This window comes from Lucilia cuprina, chromosome 4, assembly GCF_022045245.1.
Source record: "Lucilia cuprina isolate Lc7/37 chromosome 4, ASM2204524v1, whole genome shotgun sequence".
Lineage (NCBI taxonomy): Eukaryota > Metazoa > Arthropoda > Insecta > Diptera > Calliphoridae > Lucilia > Lucilia cuprina.
Genome location: NC_060952.1, coordinates 33,958,851 through 33,973,663, shown reverse-complemented (window position 1 = coordinate 33,973,663; position 14,813 = coordinate 33,958,851). Strand labels below are relative to the sequence as shown.

The window sequence follows — 14,813 nt, the reverse complement described above, 5'->3', positions numbered from 1 at the left end:
AACTGAACTAGAACTGAACTAGAACTGAACTAGAACTGAACTAGAACTGAACTAGAACTGAACTAGAACTGGACTAGAACTGAACTAGAACTGAACTTGAACTGAACTTGAACTAAACTAGAACTAAAGTAGAACTAGAACTGAACTAGAACTAAAATAGAACTGAACTAGAACTAGCACTGAAATAGAACTGAACTAGATTTGAACTAGAACTGAATTAGAAATGAACTAGAACTGATGTAGATCTGAACTAGAACTCAACTAGAACTGATCTAGAACTAAACTTCAATAATCTAGAATTGAAATAGATTTGTTTTTAGAACAAGATTTTAAATTAAACAATCCGGAGATTTCATGATAACTTAAACAAGTTTGTGATTTGTTTTTTCAACTTTTAATTTTCTTTACTAATAAAATATTAAATTTGTTTACTTATTTCGTTTTTTTTTTTTTCAGGTGAAGATTATATTTAAAAAAGTTAGAAGAGTGTAATTAATAGAAATAGAGAGAGAGACAATCATTTTAAATATTACAATTTAAAGGGTAAAGAGGTTTGATTTTCTTTTTAAACAAAATTTCTTACCGTTCTTAAATATTTTATTAAGAATTTGTATTATTTTTTAATTAAGCTGTAGCTGGACAATTGTTATGTTGAAAAAAAAAATTCACCAGAATAATTAATGTTTTTTGTAAAAATACTTAAATTTCATTTATAGCGAATTTGGCATGGTTTTGTTTTTTTTTTTTTGGAAAAATGTTTAAGTTATTGTTTTTTTAAGTTTTTAGAAAAATATAATAAACAAATTATGGCAAAAAATAAAGAAAAAATTGTTAAGCTACAGTTGTTACGTTTTTTCTTATTTTAAAAAAATTTTTTTTGTTGTATTTTTTCTTTTTAATAATAATTTTTTTTTGTTAAATAAGGGGAGGAAAATTTTTTTTAAGTTTTACATTAAAAAAATATAAATTCCAATCACAAAATTTCATCTGCAAATGAGTACAAAGAGAAAGTTTTAAGCAGTTTTTTTTTGCAAAAAACAAAGTTTTGTTTTGGTTTATTTTTATTAGGGAGGGGGGAATTGATTTTTTGTATTGATTTTTTATGTTTTAAGTTATTTAAAGAAATAAATATAATTTTCACCTGTAGATGAATTTTTGTAGTTAGAATTTTTGTTTTTTTTTACTTTTTGATTAAGCGAAAATTGCAAAAATTAACAAAAATCCAATTTGTTTGTTAAGATTAATTAATAAGAAATTTCCTGTAAAACTATATTCTGCAACTTACGCTTTTGTTGTAATATTTATTAAACAAACCAATTATTTTGTTTATTTAAAATACCAATTGTTTACTAGTTACCAATTATTTAGTGGTGTTAAGGGATTTATTTTTTATTATTTTTTTTTTACAATTTTTTAAGGGGAGGAGTTTTTTTTGGATCCTGTTCTTTTGTAATTATTGTTTTTTTTTTGTTTTTTGGTTTAATTATGTTGTTTTTGATCACCACTTACGTGCATGTTTAGCAAATTCCTCAATTAATTCATCATGATCTCTATTCTTAGGTATATTGCCGACAAAAAGCCGGTGATTATTAAATGATATCGTTACACCAATCTTTTTGCCTTTCCGAATTTCATAATCATTCAGCTGGAAATTGTTAAAAAATTGTAGCAAATACAAAACACACACATACACAGATAAAAAAAGAACAGAATTTGATATTTTTTTTGTTGCTATTTGGGGATTTTTGGAAAAATTATATTAGACTTTTTTTGTTTTTTTTTTTAAATAAATTAATAAATAGTTTTAGCTTTTTCACGTGCCAAATAATAGTTAATATTATTAATTATAATAATAATAGTTGTAATGATAATTCAGAGTAAATATAAATATGAAAATAAATAATAATAAAAATTACTAATATTATGATTTTGTTTTATTTTTTCTTTATGATATTTCTTATTATTTCTTTTTAAGAGAAAATAATTAAAATAGTAAAAATTATTCAAAAATGGTGTTGTTAATTAGTTATTAGTTAATAAACCGAAAAATTTTAGTTTAAAATGAAAAAATTTTGTAAAATGATTTTTATTTCCAAGTAATAGAAGTAGTAAGTGGAGAGTTAAAGTTAGAGAAAGAAAATTATATGAATATCTACTTAATTTGTTTTATTTTTTTAAATTAAATTTAAAAATTATAAAAAAATAAAAGGCATATCATGGAGTATAACATAATAATTTTTTTTAAGTATGTTTTAAATTTAACAAATTCCTACTGAATTTTTTTTTTTAATTAATTTTAATTTGCTCATATTGATTAGAAGAACATAATGATAAGAAAGTATTGGAATCATTATAAAAATATGAAAAATTTGTTAAAATGTTTCAAGAATGTTGGATTTTAATTAATATTATCAAACGATCGTTTCAAAACTTACTTAACTACTTATTAAATCAGTAGATAAAGAGACAAATCTAAAGATTACATAATAGACTGATCAATATATGTACATACTAGTCTATAGACTAGTCATTGGTCTAGTTATTTGACGATAGATTATATTTAATAAACAAGTCGATCGGCTACTTTTTAGATTAATTTGTTTATAAGTCCCCGGATTGGTCCATACACAAGGCCATACACTATCTACAGGTCAATCGAAAGTCCATGGTATATAGATAAGTGTATGGATTAGATCAGTTGATAGATAAATTCATACACTAGTATAAAGTCTAGTATATAGATTAGTCCTTGGACAGGTAAGTATATCAGGCGATAGATTACTCCATAAACTAGTCTATAGATTAGTCCCTGGACTAGTCTATAGTAGTAGACAAGAGATTAGCCAACAGTTTAGTAAATACATTAGTTCATAAACTAGTCTATATATTAGTCCAAAGACTAGATCATAGATTAATTCACACACTAGTCCATAATCTAGTTAATAATCTAATAACTATTAAATAGGTTAGTTTATAAACTAGTCAATGGTTTTGACTAATCAATAGACTTATCTAATATATGTATCATATGTATTAGTTTATAGACTTATAGATCAACTAGTCCAAATATTAACAAGAACATAGACTGAACAAAAGACTAGTCCATAGATTTGTTCGTATACTAGTTGACATTCTAGCCCATAAATTATTCGATAGATTAGTCCATTGATCAAGTCTATAGACTAGTACATAGCAAAGAGAATGTATGGAATGCAAAGGATGGCATCGTTTGCAAATAAATCTATTGTAACATTATAGACGTTGAGAAATTTGGCGATCATATAGTGATTTTGAATCACAGATCTCGGCATTATATGAACATTTTTAAAGTTCAAGAGATTCTGGTTTAACTACAGCCCTATTGAGATTATTACCGACTTTAAGAATTTCCTCAATCTTTTTCAAATATTTTCAGAATTCAAATCTTTTGAACGTAAAGTCTTGCGTTCAACAATTGCTCTAGTTGAAATTGTAATAAAGACGAACAGAATTGTGTCGTTGGCAAAGAAAACTATTATGATCATTTGATCTTTAGTCTCTGATCTCGGCTTTTTATGAATATTTTCACAGTTCAAATCCTTGAAATGGAGAGAATCTAATCTAGAATCTCATCTACGCACAGGATCGCGTCATTGGCATAAGAATCTATTAAGATCATTGTGAACTTTGATAAGTGATCTTTAGTCTCTGATCTTGGCTTTTTATAAATATATTTTCAGATTTAAAATCTTTTAAATGGACTGCTTTTAAACAACTGCTCTAGCTGAAGTTTATTTTGTAATAAAGGCAGCTTCGTGTCTTTGGCAAAGATAGCTATTGAATCATTATAAAGGTTAAGAATTTTATTGATCAGATAGTGATCTTGACTCTCTGATCTCAGGTTTTTATGAACACTTATAGATTTCAAATCTTTTAACGAAGAGAGTTTTGTTTAGCAACTGCTATTATTAAAATACGGTAGAAAAAATCTACTGAGATCTTTACGCACGTTGAAAAGTGATCTTTAGTCTCTGATTTCGGCTTTTTCTTAACAATCTATTGAGATCATTGTGGACTTTGATAAGTGATCTTTAGTCTCTGATCTTGGCTTTTTATAAATATTTTTAGATTTAAAATCTCTTCTTTAAACAAAGGCAGCATCATGTCGTTGGCAAAGAAATCTACTGCATCATTATAAACGTTAACAATTTAATCGATCAGATAGTCATCTTGACTCTCTGATCTCAGGTTTTTATGAACATTTATAGATTTCAAAACTTTTAAACGAGGAGAGTTTTGTTTAGCATCTGCTACGATACGATAGAAAAAATCTACTGATTTCTTTACGTACGTTGAAAAGTGATCTTTAGTCTCTGATTTCGGCTTTTTCTTAACAATCTATTGAGATCATTGTGGACTTTGATAAGTGATCTTTAGTCTCTGATCTTGGCTTTTTATAAATATTTTCAGATTTAAAAACTTTTCTTTATACAAAGGCAGCATCATATCGTTGGCAATGAAATCTATTGCATCATTATAAACGTTAACAATTTAATCGATAAGATAATGATCTTGACTCTCTGATCTCAGGTTTTTATGAACACTTATAGATTTCAAATCTTTTAAACGAAGAGAGTTTTGTTTAGCAACTGCTACGATACGATAAAAAATCTACTAAGATCTTTACGTACGTTGAAAAGTGATCTTTAGTCTCTGATCTCAGCTTTTTCTGTGAATTTTTTCACAGTTCATATCTTTTAAACGCAGAGATACTAGTTTAACATTTGGTGTAGTAAAAATTTATAAGTAAATTGTAAAAATCTAGATCTTATAAGATCGTTATAAAATTCTGTTTTATATAGATTTTTTAATCATACGATCGCGACTTTTTATGATCGCGTTGCTCCCAGAAAAGTATATTGAGAGATCAAACAGGTTCTCATCTAAAAGACATGTGTAGAATTTTCTTTCTGAATAAACAACTGAAACGTAAAATAGTTTGCAATCAAGTCGCACAGGATTGTAACTTTTGCAAATATTTGAGTTAAGATCGTTATAAAATTCTACTTTATATAGATTTTTTAATCATACGATCACGACTTTTTCCGAATAATTTCGAAGTGGAAACATTTGAATTTAATGCAGAACAAAGAGAATCTAATTTGAATTTTAACGTATTGTAATAAAAGTTGCAATTAAGTTTTTTTAGGATCGTTTGCTGGATCTCTAAAAGATATGTATGTTACGAACTTCGTTTTAGAAATGAACAACTGAACCATAAACTACATAGTTTGCAATCTTGTCGTACAACAACGCGTCCTTTGCAAATAAAAGTATTGAGCTCAATATCGATATTAGAAATATCACATCAGATTCTCTTTTATAAACTATTTGGATATATAAATTTTCATAATGTTAGTTTAATGCCAATAGCAAAGCAATTTTGTTTCGAATTACATTTTTTAATTGCCAATGTTACTTTCTTATCATTATTTTCTTAAAAACATTTATGATAATATAATGATATTATTCTATACCGAAAATAAACTTAATTCCTTGAAACTAAAATTATTTAAATTTTTTTTATTATAATTTAAATATTTAATGCAAAAAGTTATTAAAGATATTTGTTTGTTATTTATTAAATCAAGATTATTGTTTTTTTTCTGGTTATTTCTGTTAACAACATCTTTAAATAACGCACAAGTTAATGACTGGAGATTTATTAAAATTTGAAAAAAATAAACATGAAAGTTTAAGTTCTTTTTTTAATTTTTTTTTTTTTTTGGTTTAAATGGAATATTGTATAATAATAGCTATAAGTAGTTTATAAGTTAAGGTGATATAAGTTTTATAAAAAAATAAGAAAAAAAGCTAAATGAAATAAATGAATAAAATAAAAAATTATATGAAAATGTATGTACAAAGACAATTTTAAAGAAAAAGAAAATTTAAACTATTGCTTTATTTTGAAAAGAGTTTGTAGACCTATATTGTGTAAAAAAAACTTTATATATAAATATTTAAAAAAAAGAAAACCAATTATTCTGTTAAAAACAACAACAGAAGTAAAAAACGCATTTGAAAAGATAGTCTCAAAAATGTATGGATTATGGTGCTTTAAACGTGTATGTTAACGCTGGTGTTAAAATGGCAATTGAGAGGATGGATGGTGGTAATAAAAATAAAATCAAAAATTATTTGTATTAATCAAAAAAAAAAAAAAATGGATGAATAGTAATGGTTTGTTTGGTTACAGAACAGAAAAAAATTTAAGTTAAAAAAAAATTATTTACATAAAAAAACAACTATGAATGTCTAATCGGCCACAGCCGACCATATGATACCCTACACCAGTCAGTTTGATAAAAGAAGACATTTTTTACAGAAGGGCTCAAAGGGGAGTAGGGGAAATAAGGGCCTATCCTAAGGGCCTATCATTTTCTGCATGGAGTTTGTATGGGGTCAAATAAGGCCCGTTCATTACTAAAAGCGGCAATGTCATTAAAAGTTCAATAAAACAAAGTTTTACCGACTGTTGTTGGCATAATAGAACATTTTACTTAATTTTGAGCCCAAAGGCCTAATTCGGGGTGTACGATTGTACGGGGGCTAGCCGAAATAATGGACCGATTTTATCAATTTTCAAATTTCATCAAATTATCTTGCAGCTAACTAGACGGACGTAATTTTGACCTTCAAGTCATTTTCTGAAGGGAGTTTGTATGGGGACTAGGGTCAAATAAGGCCCGATCATTACAAAAACCGGTAATGACATTAAAAGTTCTATAAAACTAAGTTTTGACAATTTTTGTTGACATAATAGAACATTTAACTTAATTATGAGTCCAAATGCCTTATTCGGGGTGTACGGTTGTATGGGGGCTAGGCGAAATAATGGGCCGATTTTATCCATTTTCTATAGGCTTCGTCCTTGGGCCAAAACGGGAGTATGTGCCAAATTTCATCAAATTATTTTGAAAATTGCGACCTGTACTTGTGCACAAGGTTTACATGGACAGCCAGCCAGACGGACGGACGTTCCCACGACAATTAGATATCCGCTCCGAAACGACTCTATTCCCAATCGGCCAAAGATTGTCAACTCAGCAACAGTTGTATCAACCGGAAGCTTTTTCCCTAAGAAATAACATCCAGTTACAGCAACAATGGACGGATGGACGGACATAGCTTAATCGACTCAGAAAACAATACTAAGCCGATTTGTGAATGTTACAAACATTAGCACAAAACCAATATATCCTTCCCACTAATGAGGTGTAGGGTATAAAAACTTATAAACTCAAAATTCGAAAATTATATACACATTGCAAAAAGATTGTGTTGTTTGTTGATAATAGATTTACAGTTGCAGCAGTTGGTCCCTTAACGCCATAACTAATAACCTAATAAACATTTACGAAGATACTAACCTAAAAACAGCCGTTTTTTTCTTTTCTTTTAATACATCAAACAGCCAATTCATTTAATAGCCAATTAGTTTATATTGTGTAAGGTAAATTCTTGTTAAAGCCAATTGGATTTTTGTTTTATTTTTTAAAGCCAATTTTTAAGCAATTTTTTATATTATGCTTATCCCCTTTTATTTATAATATAGTTTAATATAAGGTTAGGCATTTATTTCTTAACCATTATTAAAACTATTTAATAAATTTTTGTAAAAAAAATTTTAACAATATGTGTGTAAAGAATTTTGTTTTATAATTTACCTGTTAATTTACCAAATTCCTCTAAAATCTCCTCTTTGCCTTTCGATTTGGGTATATTGCCTACAAATAGGCGCAGGTTCGGTACACTTATATTTATTTTCAGACACTTGCCAGGTTTTATTTCATGATTATCGAGCTGTAGAAGTAGTGAGTGGGGAAATTTGTATTTTTTTGTTTGTTTGTTTTCATTTTAAAAGGGATTTTTTTATAAATGGGTTTAAATTAAAAAAAATAATAATATACAAAAAATATAAAATAATAATTAAAAAAAACCAATTGTTTAAAATTAAAATAATTTCTTTTTTTAATAATAATAAAAAAATGAACGATGAGTTTTTTTATGTTTGTTTTTAAGAGATGAAGAATTAAATAATAATAACAACAGGAGAGGATAATGAATACAATTAAATTGTAACAAATAATAAATAAAAACAACAACTACCTTTAAAATAAAATTATAATTTTTTAATAAATAATTAATAGTTAAATAAAACAAATTATAAAAGTTTTAAGGCAAAAGATTAACGGAGTTAATAGGAGTTGTTTGTGGGATGTTAAAGGAGATTAGTTCAGTTTTTAAAAGAGTTAAAGATCGTCTGAAGAGCGTTTATTGTATTAGTTACTAATAGAAAACGCAAAATATGAATAGTAAAGAGCCTTTTATGTATCTCTGGAGTAAAAGTATTTCATAAACTGGAAACAGAAATATATAACGTCATGGTCGGAGAAAGGAAGTTAGAATGTACTTGGAAAGAGAATTTTGTAAACATTCATACCAGTATCTTTGACATGTAATAAATGATCTGATTGTCTAGTCAAAAGTACATTCTATAGTCTAGTCTATAGTCCAGTCTATAATATAGTCTATAATATAGTCCAGTCTATAGTCTAGTCTATAGTCTAGTCTATAGTCTAGTCTATAGTCTAGTCTATAGTCTAGTCTATAGTCTAGTCTATAGTCTAGTCTATAGTCTAGTCTATAGTCTAGTCTATAGTCTAGTCTATAGTCTAGTCTATAGTCTAGTCTATAGTCTAGTCTATAGTCTAGTCTATAGACTAGACTTTAGACTATAGCCTAGTGTATAGTCTAGTTTATAGCCTAGTCAACAGTCTAGTCTATAGTATATTCTATAGTTCAGTTTATAGTCTAGTCTAAAGTCTAAAGTTTAGTCTGTATTCTAGTCTATTGTCTATTATCAAGAGGACACAAGTAGAATGCCTGTCCTCAAGATGATGACAGGAGCAGAAGGTGCTGAGGAGGACATCGAAAAGTGTATCTTTGTGTGCATGATGACAAAGAGGGCTAATGTCAAGGAATAGACATGTTTTTATGCGGTACCACCAACAAAAAATCGCTAAAGGAAATCAATCACTGTCTGGAAACACTTTCATAAGGTAGTTATAACAGCGACCGAAGTAATGAAAAAGTCTGTCGATCTTAATTTGGAAGCTGCTGTCTTGTCGGCAAATAGTATTATGATGACATCATAATACAACATCATCATAATGCAGATAACAATGAAGTTAGAAGGTCACTTTCAAGTAACTGTCTAATCGATCAGAATAATCCGATCAAATCATACAAATCAATAAGTTTGTATTAGTTTTTGAAACATTTTGAGTTGAAAGGTTGTTCTATCAATTTAGTTATATGATTATAAAGGCATATTCCCTTCTAAATTGGATTCAAATCAGTTGTGTTCAGTGAGAACGCTGCGTTTATATCCATATGGAGTTGTAAAGGATCTTGGAAAAATATAATTAATAATAATGAGAAGCTGGAAAAATTAATGATCAAGGCGTTCATGATTTTGAACTGAACTAAATGTCAAGCCTTTTAGTTCAATGAGGAGGCCGCATTCATCTCCAAATAGAATTGTAAAGGATATCGAGAAGGATATAATTTAGAGCTTTAAAGCTCACATTCAAGTAGCTGTCATTGATCGAAATGAATCGTTTAAATGCAGTTTGAAGAAGTGTTTGTGTCATTTCCAATGAAGGAGTGTCAACGTTTTAAGTTTTCCTTATAAAAAACCGTACAGTAAAATATAGAAGAATATTTATAAAATATTAATTTAAATAGTTAAATATAGGAAAAAAAATAAAAAATAAATTAGGGAAAACTTTAACTACAGAAATTCAAAATCAAACAAAAATAAAGAATAATTTAAAATATAAAAAATAAAATTAAATAAACCAACTAAAATATAAATTAGTGTTTATAAAACGGTTATAGAATTCATATATAAGAAAAATTTTGAACAAAACATTTCTTACAAAATGTCTTTTAAGCCAAATAGCTGCAATTCCAAAAATGTTGTTTTAATATAGTTTTTTTAATATAAATAAAGAAAGAAAAATAAATCGAAAAAATGTAAAAAGTGTTAGCAACAAGAGGAGGAAGTGTTATAGTAAAAAAAAACAAATGGATTTTATTTATGAAGTTGATTATTCAAGAGGCATGCTCGCAATTTGTAGAAAATAAAACCAGACAATGGATGAAGATGTAAAAATAAAATTAAAAACAAGAAATAAATAAATAAATCTTTGTTTTAATTTTATTTTTTTTTTTAATTTTTTTTAATAGTAAAAGAAATAAACTAAACTAAAAACATGTTACTAAGAGTAAAAGGTTAGGAAAAAGGCTAAAACTAAAAAAAAATACATGTATATGAAGAAAATGATGGCAAAGTACTTATGAGTTTGAACAACGTAGATTTTAAATTCAAAAGAATTATTTTTGTTTTTGTTGATTTGGGTTTTTGTTTTTTATTGCAAAGAGGAGAAAGAGAGTAAATATTAAAATATCCTGGTAGATTTTTCTAGAATAAATATAAAAATAAATTTAGAATTTTGTTAAACTTAAAAAAAACCAAAAGACACTTTACTGTTTTAGTTTTTTTGTTTTCTTTTTTTGGATAATAAATGACCTAAAACGGCTGCCAAACACGTGATAATGGTTTACAGAGTTTTTTTTTTGTTGTTAGATTTTTTTCTTTTCGACGTTGTTTTTTTTAAGAAAAAGACATAAAATACTTAGGAAAATTGTAAAAGAAATAAATAAATTTTACTTACAAACTAATTTTAAAGTTTTATATAAAAAAACAATACAGTAACAAACTACACTTAAAAACTAACAAGAAGTTTTTAATTTCTTTTTTTTTTTGTTTAAAACTAAAAAAGAACAGAAAATTTATAAGGGAAAGAAAAAAGAGGAATAAAATAAAATGCAATTTATTTAAGTAGTAAAAGAAAAGGGGTTGGTTGGTTTTTGGGTAGATTTTTGTTTTAATACTTTTGGAAGGCCAGGTATTGTATTTTTTTTTCAAGAGACTTCTTTTCAAACCGCAAAATTTTGTTTAAACCAAAACTTTTTTTAAACCTGATAGTTTTTTTTCTTTTAACAGGGATTTTCGCCTTGTAAAGAAAAGCTTTACAATTACGTTAAATAATATAATTTGCTACTTTGGAAAAAAACACAACTTTAAAAAAACTGTTTCTATATTTTTTCTGTTTAAAATCCTTTAGGAAAAATAACCAAACTCATGCAAAGAGGCCAAGTCAAGTAATGTACTAAAAATTATATAGTTAAAACTAAAAGTTTACAGCAAATATATTACTTTAAATACAGCTTAAGTGATAAGAGAAAAACTTGTTTAATAAAAACATTAACTAAAAAAAAAGTTTAGCAAAAAGTTTTAAAACACAAGCTAGGAAACTAATAATAATAACAAATTTAATAAAAAAGGCAATAATCTCCTTAAACAATTAAAACACTATTATTAACCATACAGTTTTATATAAATATTTAACATAATAAAATATGAGAAAAAAAAACCAATCGTTCGCCTATTTGAAAAAAAAGCCTAAAAATATATATTTAAGTACTTATTTTTTTTTCAAAAAAAGCCAAATATTAAAATTTTCACATATTAACCTAAAATATCAATTAGTTTTAGTTTTGTTTTAATTTTTTGTACATTATTCATAATATTGTAAATAAAAAATATATATAATATAAATAAAGCAGAGCTATCTTGTATTATAGTTGAAAAAAAAACAAACACAAGTTTGAAAAAAAAGTATAAAATTAAAAATACCTGTTTGACGGCATTAGAGGCGGCTTCTCTTGTGGTAAAAGTAACAAATGCATAACCACGATTTGTACCAGTCATAGGATCCATCATCAATCGTAAATCCCAAATGGTGCCACAATTTTCAAACAGGGGTATTAGTTCATCCTCAAACATATCTTTGGGTATTTTCCCACAAAATACCTCGCAACCATTACCCGGTACCGGACCATCCCAATTAGGAGGTGGTCCACCATATTTGCGCTGGCCTGTTCAAAACAAATTTAAAAGAGAAAAAATATTAGTTTTTTCATTTCACAAAAAAAAAACACAAACAATTTGCATTGCTTAACAAAATATCTATGTATGTATATATATGTATATAATTACCCGTGGTCACATCTAAAGTGTAACCGGTACGTTCTAGTATTTTTTTGATTTTTTCCTCATCTGGTCCTTTAACTTGCACTGTGGTTGCTGGTGTTGGTACACCTTGTTGACTGGCTCGACTTTTTTGTCGATAGGTTTTCATAACCCCACATAAATACGCAGATTTATTCGATACATGTTCCAAATTTGATTCCAGGAACTGACTTAATACATTCAAGGCACCATCAACCGGAAACTCTTTAAGCGCATCCAGTGCGCGTTCATCTAATTCTACGTGGGCGAGTTTTCCTGTTTTATATATATCATCTAGTTTACCGGCAACCTGTTGGGAGGGGGGAAGAAAGGATATTAATATTGCATTGCATTTCATTTTTAAATAAACAATTATAAATAATAAAGAAATTATAGGTAATTGGTAATATTTTAGGCTAAATATAGACCAGACATGGGCTAGACATAGACTAGACATAGACTAGACATAGACTAGACATAGACTAGACATAGACTAGACATAGACTAGACATAGACTAGACATAGACTAGACATAGACTAGACATAGACTAGACATAGACTAGACATAGACTAGACATAGACTAGACATAGACTAGACATAGACTAGACATAGACTAGACATAGACTAGACATAGACTAGACATAGACTAGACATAGACTAGACATAGACTAGACATAGACTAGACACTTTTTTCATTCACGAACTTCTTTGATGTGAAATAAAGTTCCCGGTTGTGAAATGTTTCTACGGAACTTTGTAAGTAATGAAAAACATAAGCTTTGGATTCATTATAATTTTGTTTAAAACTTAGCTCTCGAATTAAAGACAGAGCTTTTTCAGACTTTCACTTTTTCTTTTAAAACAACTTCTACTCACTTTTTTATCTAAGCCATATTCCAAAAGTTTTGGATAATCTTCTGTTCTTTCACCATCGCCGCGATCTTCTGATTTTTGATTGATGTCATCTACCAGTTCGCCATTGCCTTCCGCCATTTCTGTAAAAAGATAAAAAAAATTATAAAATTAAATTAATTTATGATGATGATCAATTAAACTAATTTCTTTAAAACAAATAAAGAATAAAAGTACCGCAGCACAAGGGTGACTGAACTTTACGAAAACTTTGCGAACTTTGCGAAAAAAAACACCAAACAAATCTTTCACACGCCTTCTCACACGCACTTTTACACATCAACAATATTTCGCAAAAAAGGCAATTTTTTTTGTTTACCTTGAAAAGTTCAATGAACGCACGATTTTAACAAAAATCTATTACAACAACATTTTTGCAAATTGTGCGTAATCATAACAAACATTTTTAATTCTACGAAGTCTAAACGACTAATGTTTGCCCTATTTCTTTGTATAAAACTTAATTTAGCCCAAAAAAATTATAAATAAAATGTCTCTTACAATTCGATGTATTTAGTAAACATAGAGTATATGCTATTATGTTTTCTATGGTGGGAGATTTTAACAAAATGTCTAGCATATTTTTTTTCTTTTGAAGAGTTTATTGAACTCTATTGCTCCCATTCATGATACATACTCTAGCTGTTGTTGTTGCCGTTGTTTATACATGATCAAACAACTATAAAAGCCAAACAATAGTCATGTGTGAAAAGAGTGTAAAGTGCGTGAGTACGTATGCTTGTTATCTCTATACCAGGGATGGACAACTACATATTATAAACTTTTACTACATTGTTTTAATAAACAAATACCGTGAATAGTTTTAGTCTAAGCAATAGAAAAGTTTATAGACTAGTTAATAGTTTAGTTTATAAACTATTTATTACACTAATTCATAGACTAGTCTTATAATTAGCGTAAACTAGTCTTATAGTAGACTCTTCCAAAGAATAATCAATGGACTAGGTAATATCCTAGGTAATAAATTATTTAATAGGCTAGGCCATAGACTAGTTACAGGTCCATTTCTTTGACCACTTACTAGCTCATTCCAGAAAAAAGAATAAACAATATGATAGACTATGTTCTTATCAATAGACCAGTACAAAGACTTATCAATTGACCAAACTATTTTCTAGTCAATAAACTAGTTAATAGTCTAGCTAATGGGTAAGATAATAGTCTAGTTAATAGACTGATGCATCGACTTGTATATAGACGAATTCATATTCTCCACAATAGACTAATCTATATACATGTTTATAGACCTATCAATAGTCTCGTCGATAGAGTAGTCAATAGAACGGTCTATATGCTAGGTAATAGACTAGTCCACAACCTCATCCATAGAATAGTCAAACAAGTAGTCCAATTCACTAGTCTACATACTAGTTAAAAGACTAGTTTATAGACTTTTCAATGGAAAAGTTATAGAACAAAAATACAAGCTGATGCAAAATGATAAGCGGCGGCGGCTTATTATAGAAAATATCGGCAGCGACTAAATTATCGGTTAAATTTTTCTTTAGAAATTGACCTATAAGCATTTCCTTCATATATTGAAAATTCTCTGTATAATAGTCTGTTATATATAAACCTGTCTCTAGTAGTTTTCACTAATTTAATATTAGCACAATATTATGTGGTAACACTTCTCAATTTGAAATAAGTTAAGTTGAATTATTGGCAACTCCGTTCAAATTGGATAAATTATAT

The 14,813-nt window shown here is 27.6% G+C and overlaps 1 protein-coding gene across 1 annotated transcript in view; it reads right to left on the bottom strand.

The window, feature by feature from the left end:
- The window catches only part of LOC111677161 (heterogeneous nuclear ribonucleoprotein Q), a 43,028-nt gene extending 29,848 nt beyond the window's left edge, over positions 1-13,180 (bottom strand). The window contains exons 1-5 of the mRNA XM_046950564.1: positions 13,062-13,180; positions 12,173-12,494; positions 11,810-12,051; positions 7,702-7,845; positions 1,510-1,645 (exon numbers count right to left, since the gene is read on the bottom strand). Of these exons, the coding sequence (XP_046806520.1) occupies positions 1,510-1,645; positions 7,702-7,845; positions 11,810-12,051; positions 12,173-12,494; positions 13,062-13,178 (961 nt within the window). The 5' untranslated portion in view covers positions 13,179-13,180. The remainder of the gene's footprint in view (positions 1-1,509; positions 1,646-7,701; positions 7,846-11,809; positions 12,052-12,172; positions 12,495-13,061) is intronic.
- Positions 13,181-14,813: the final 1,633 nt, after the last annotated feature.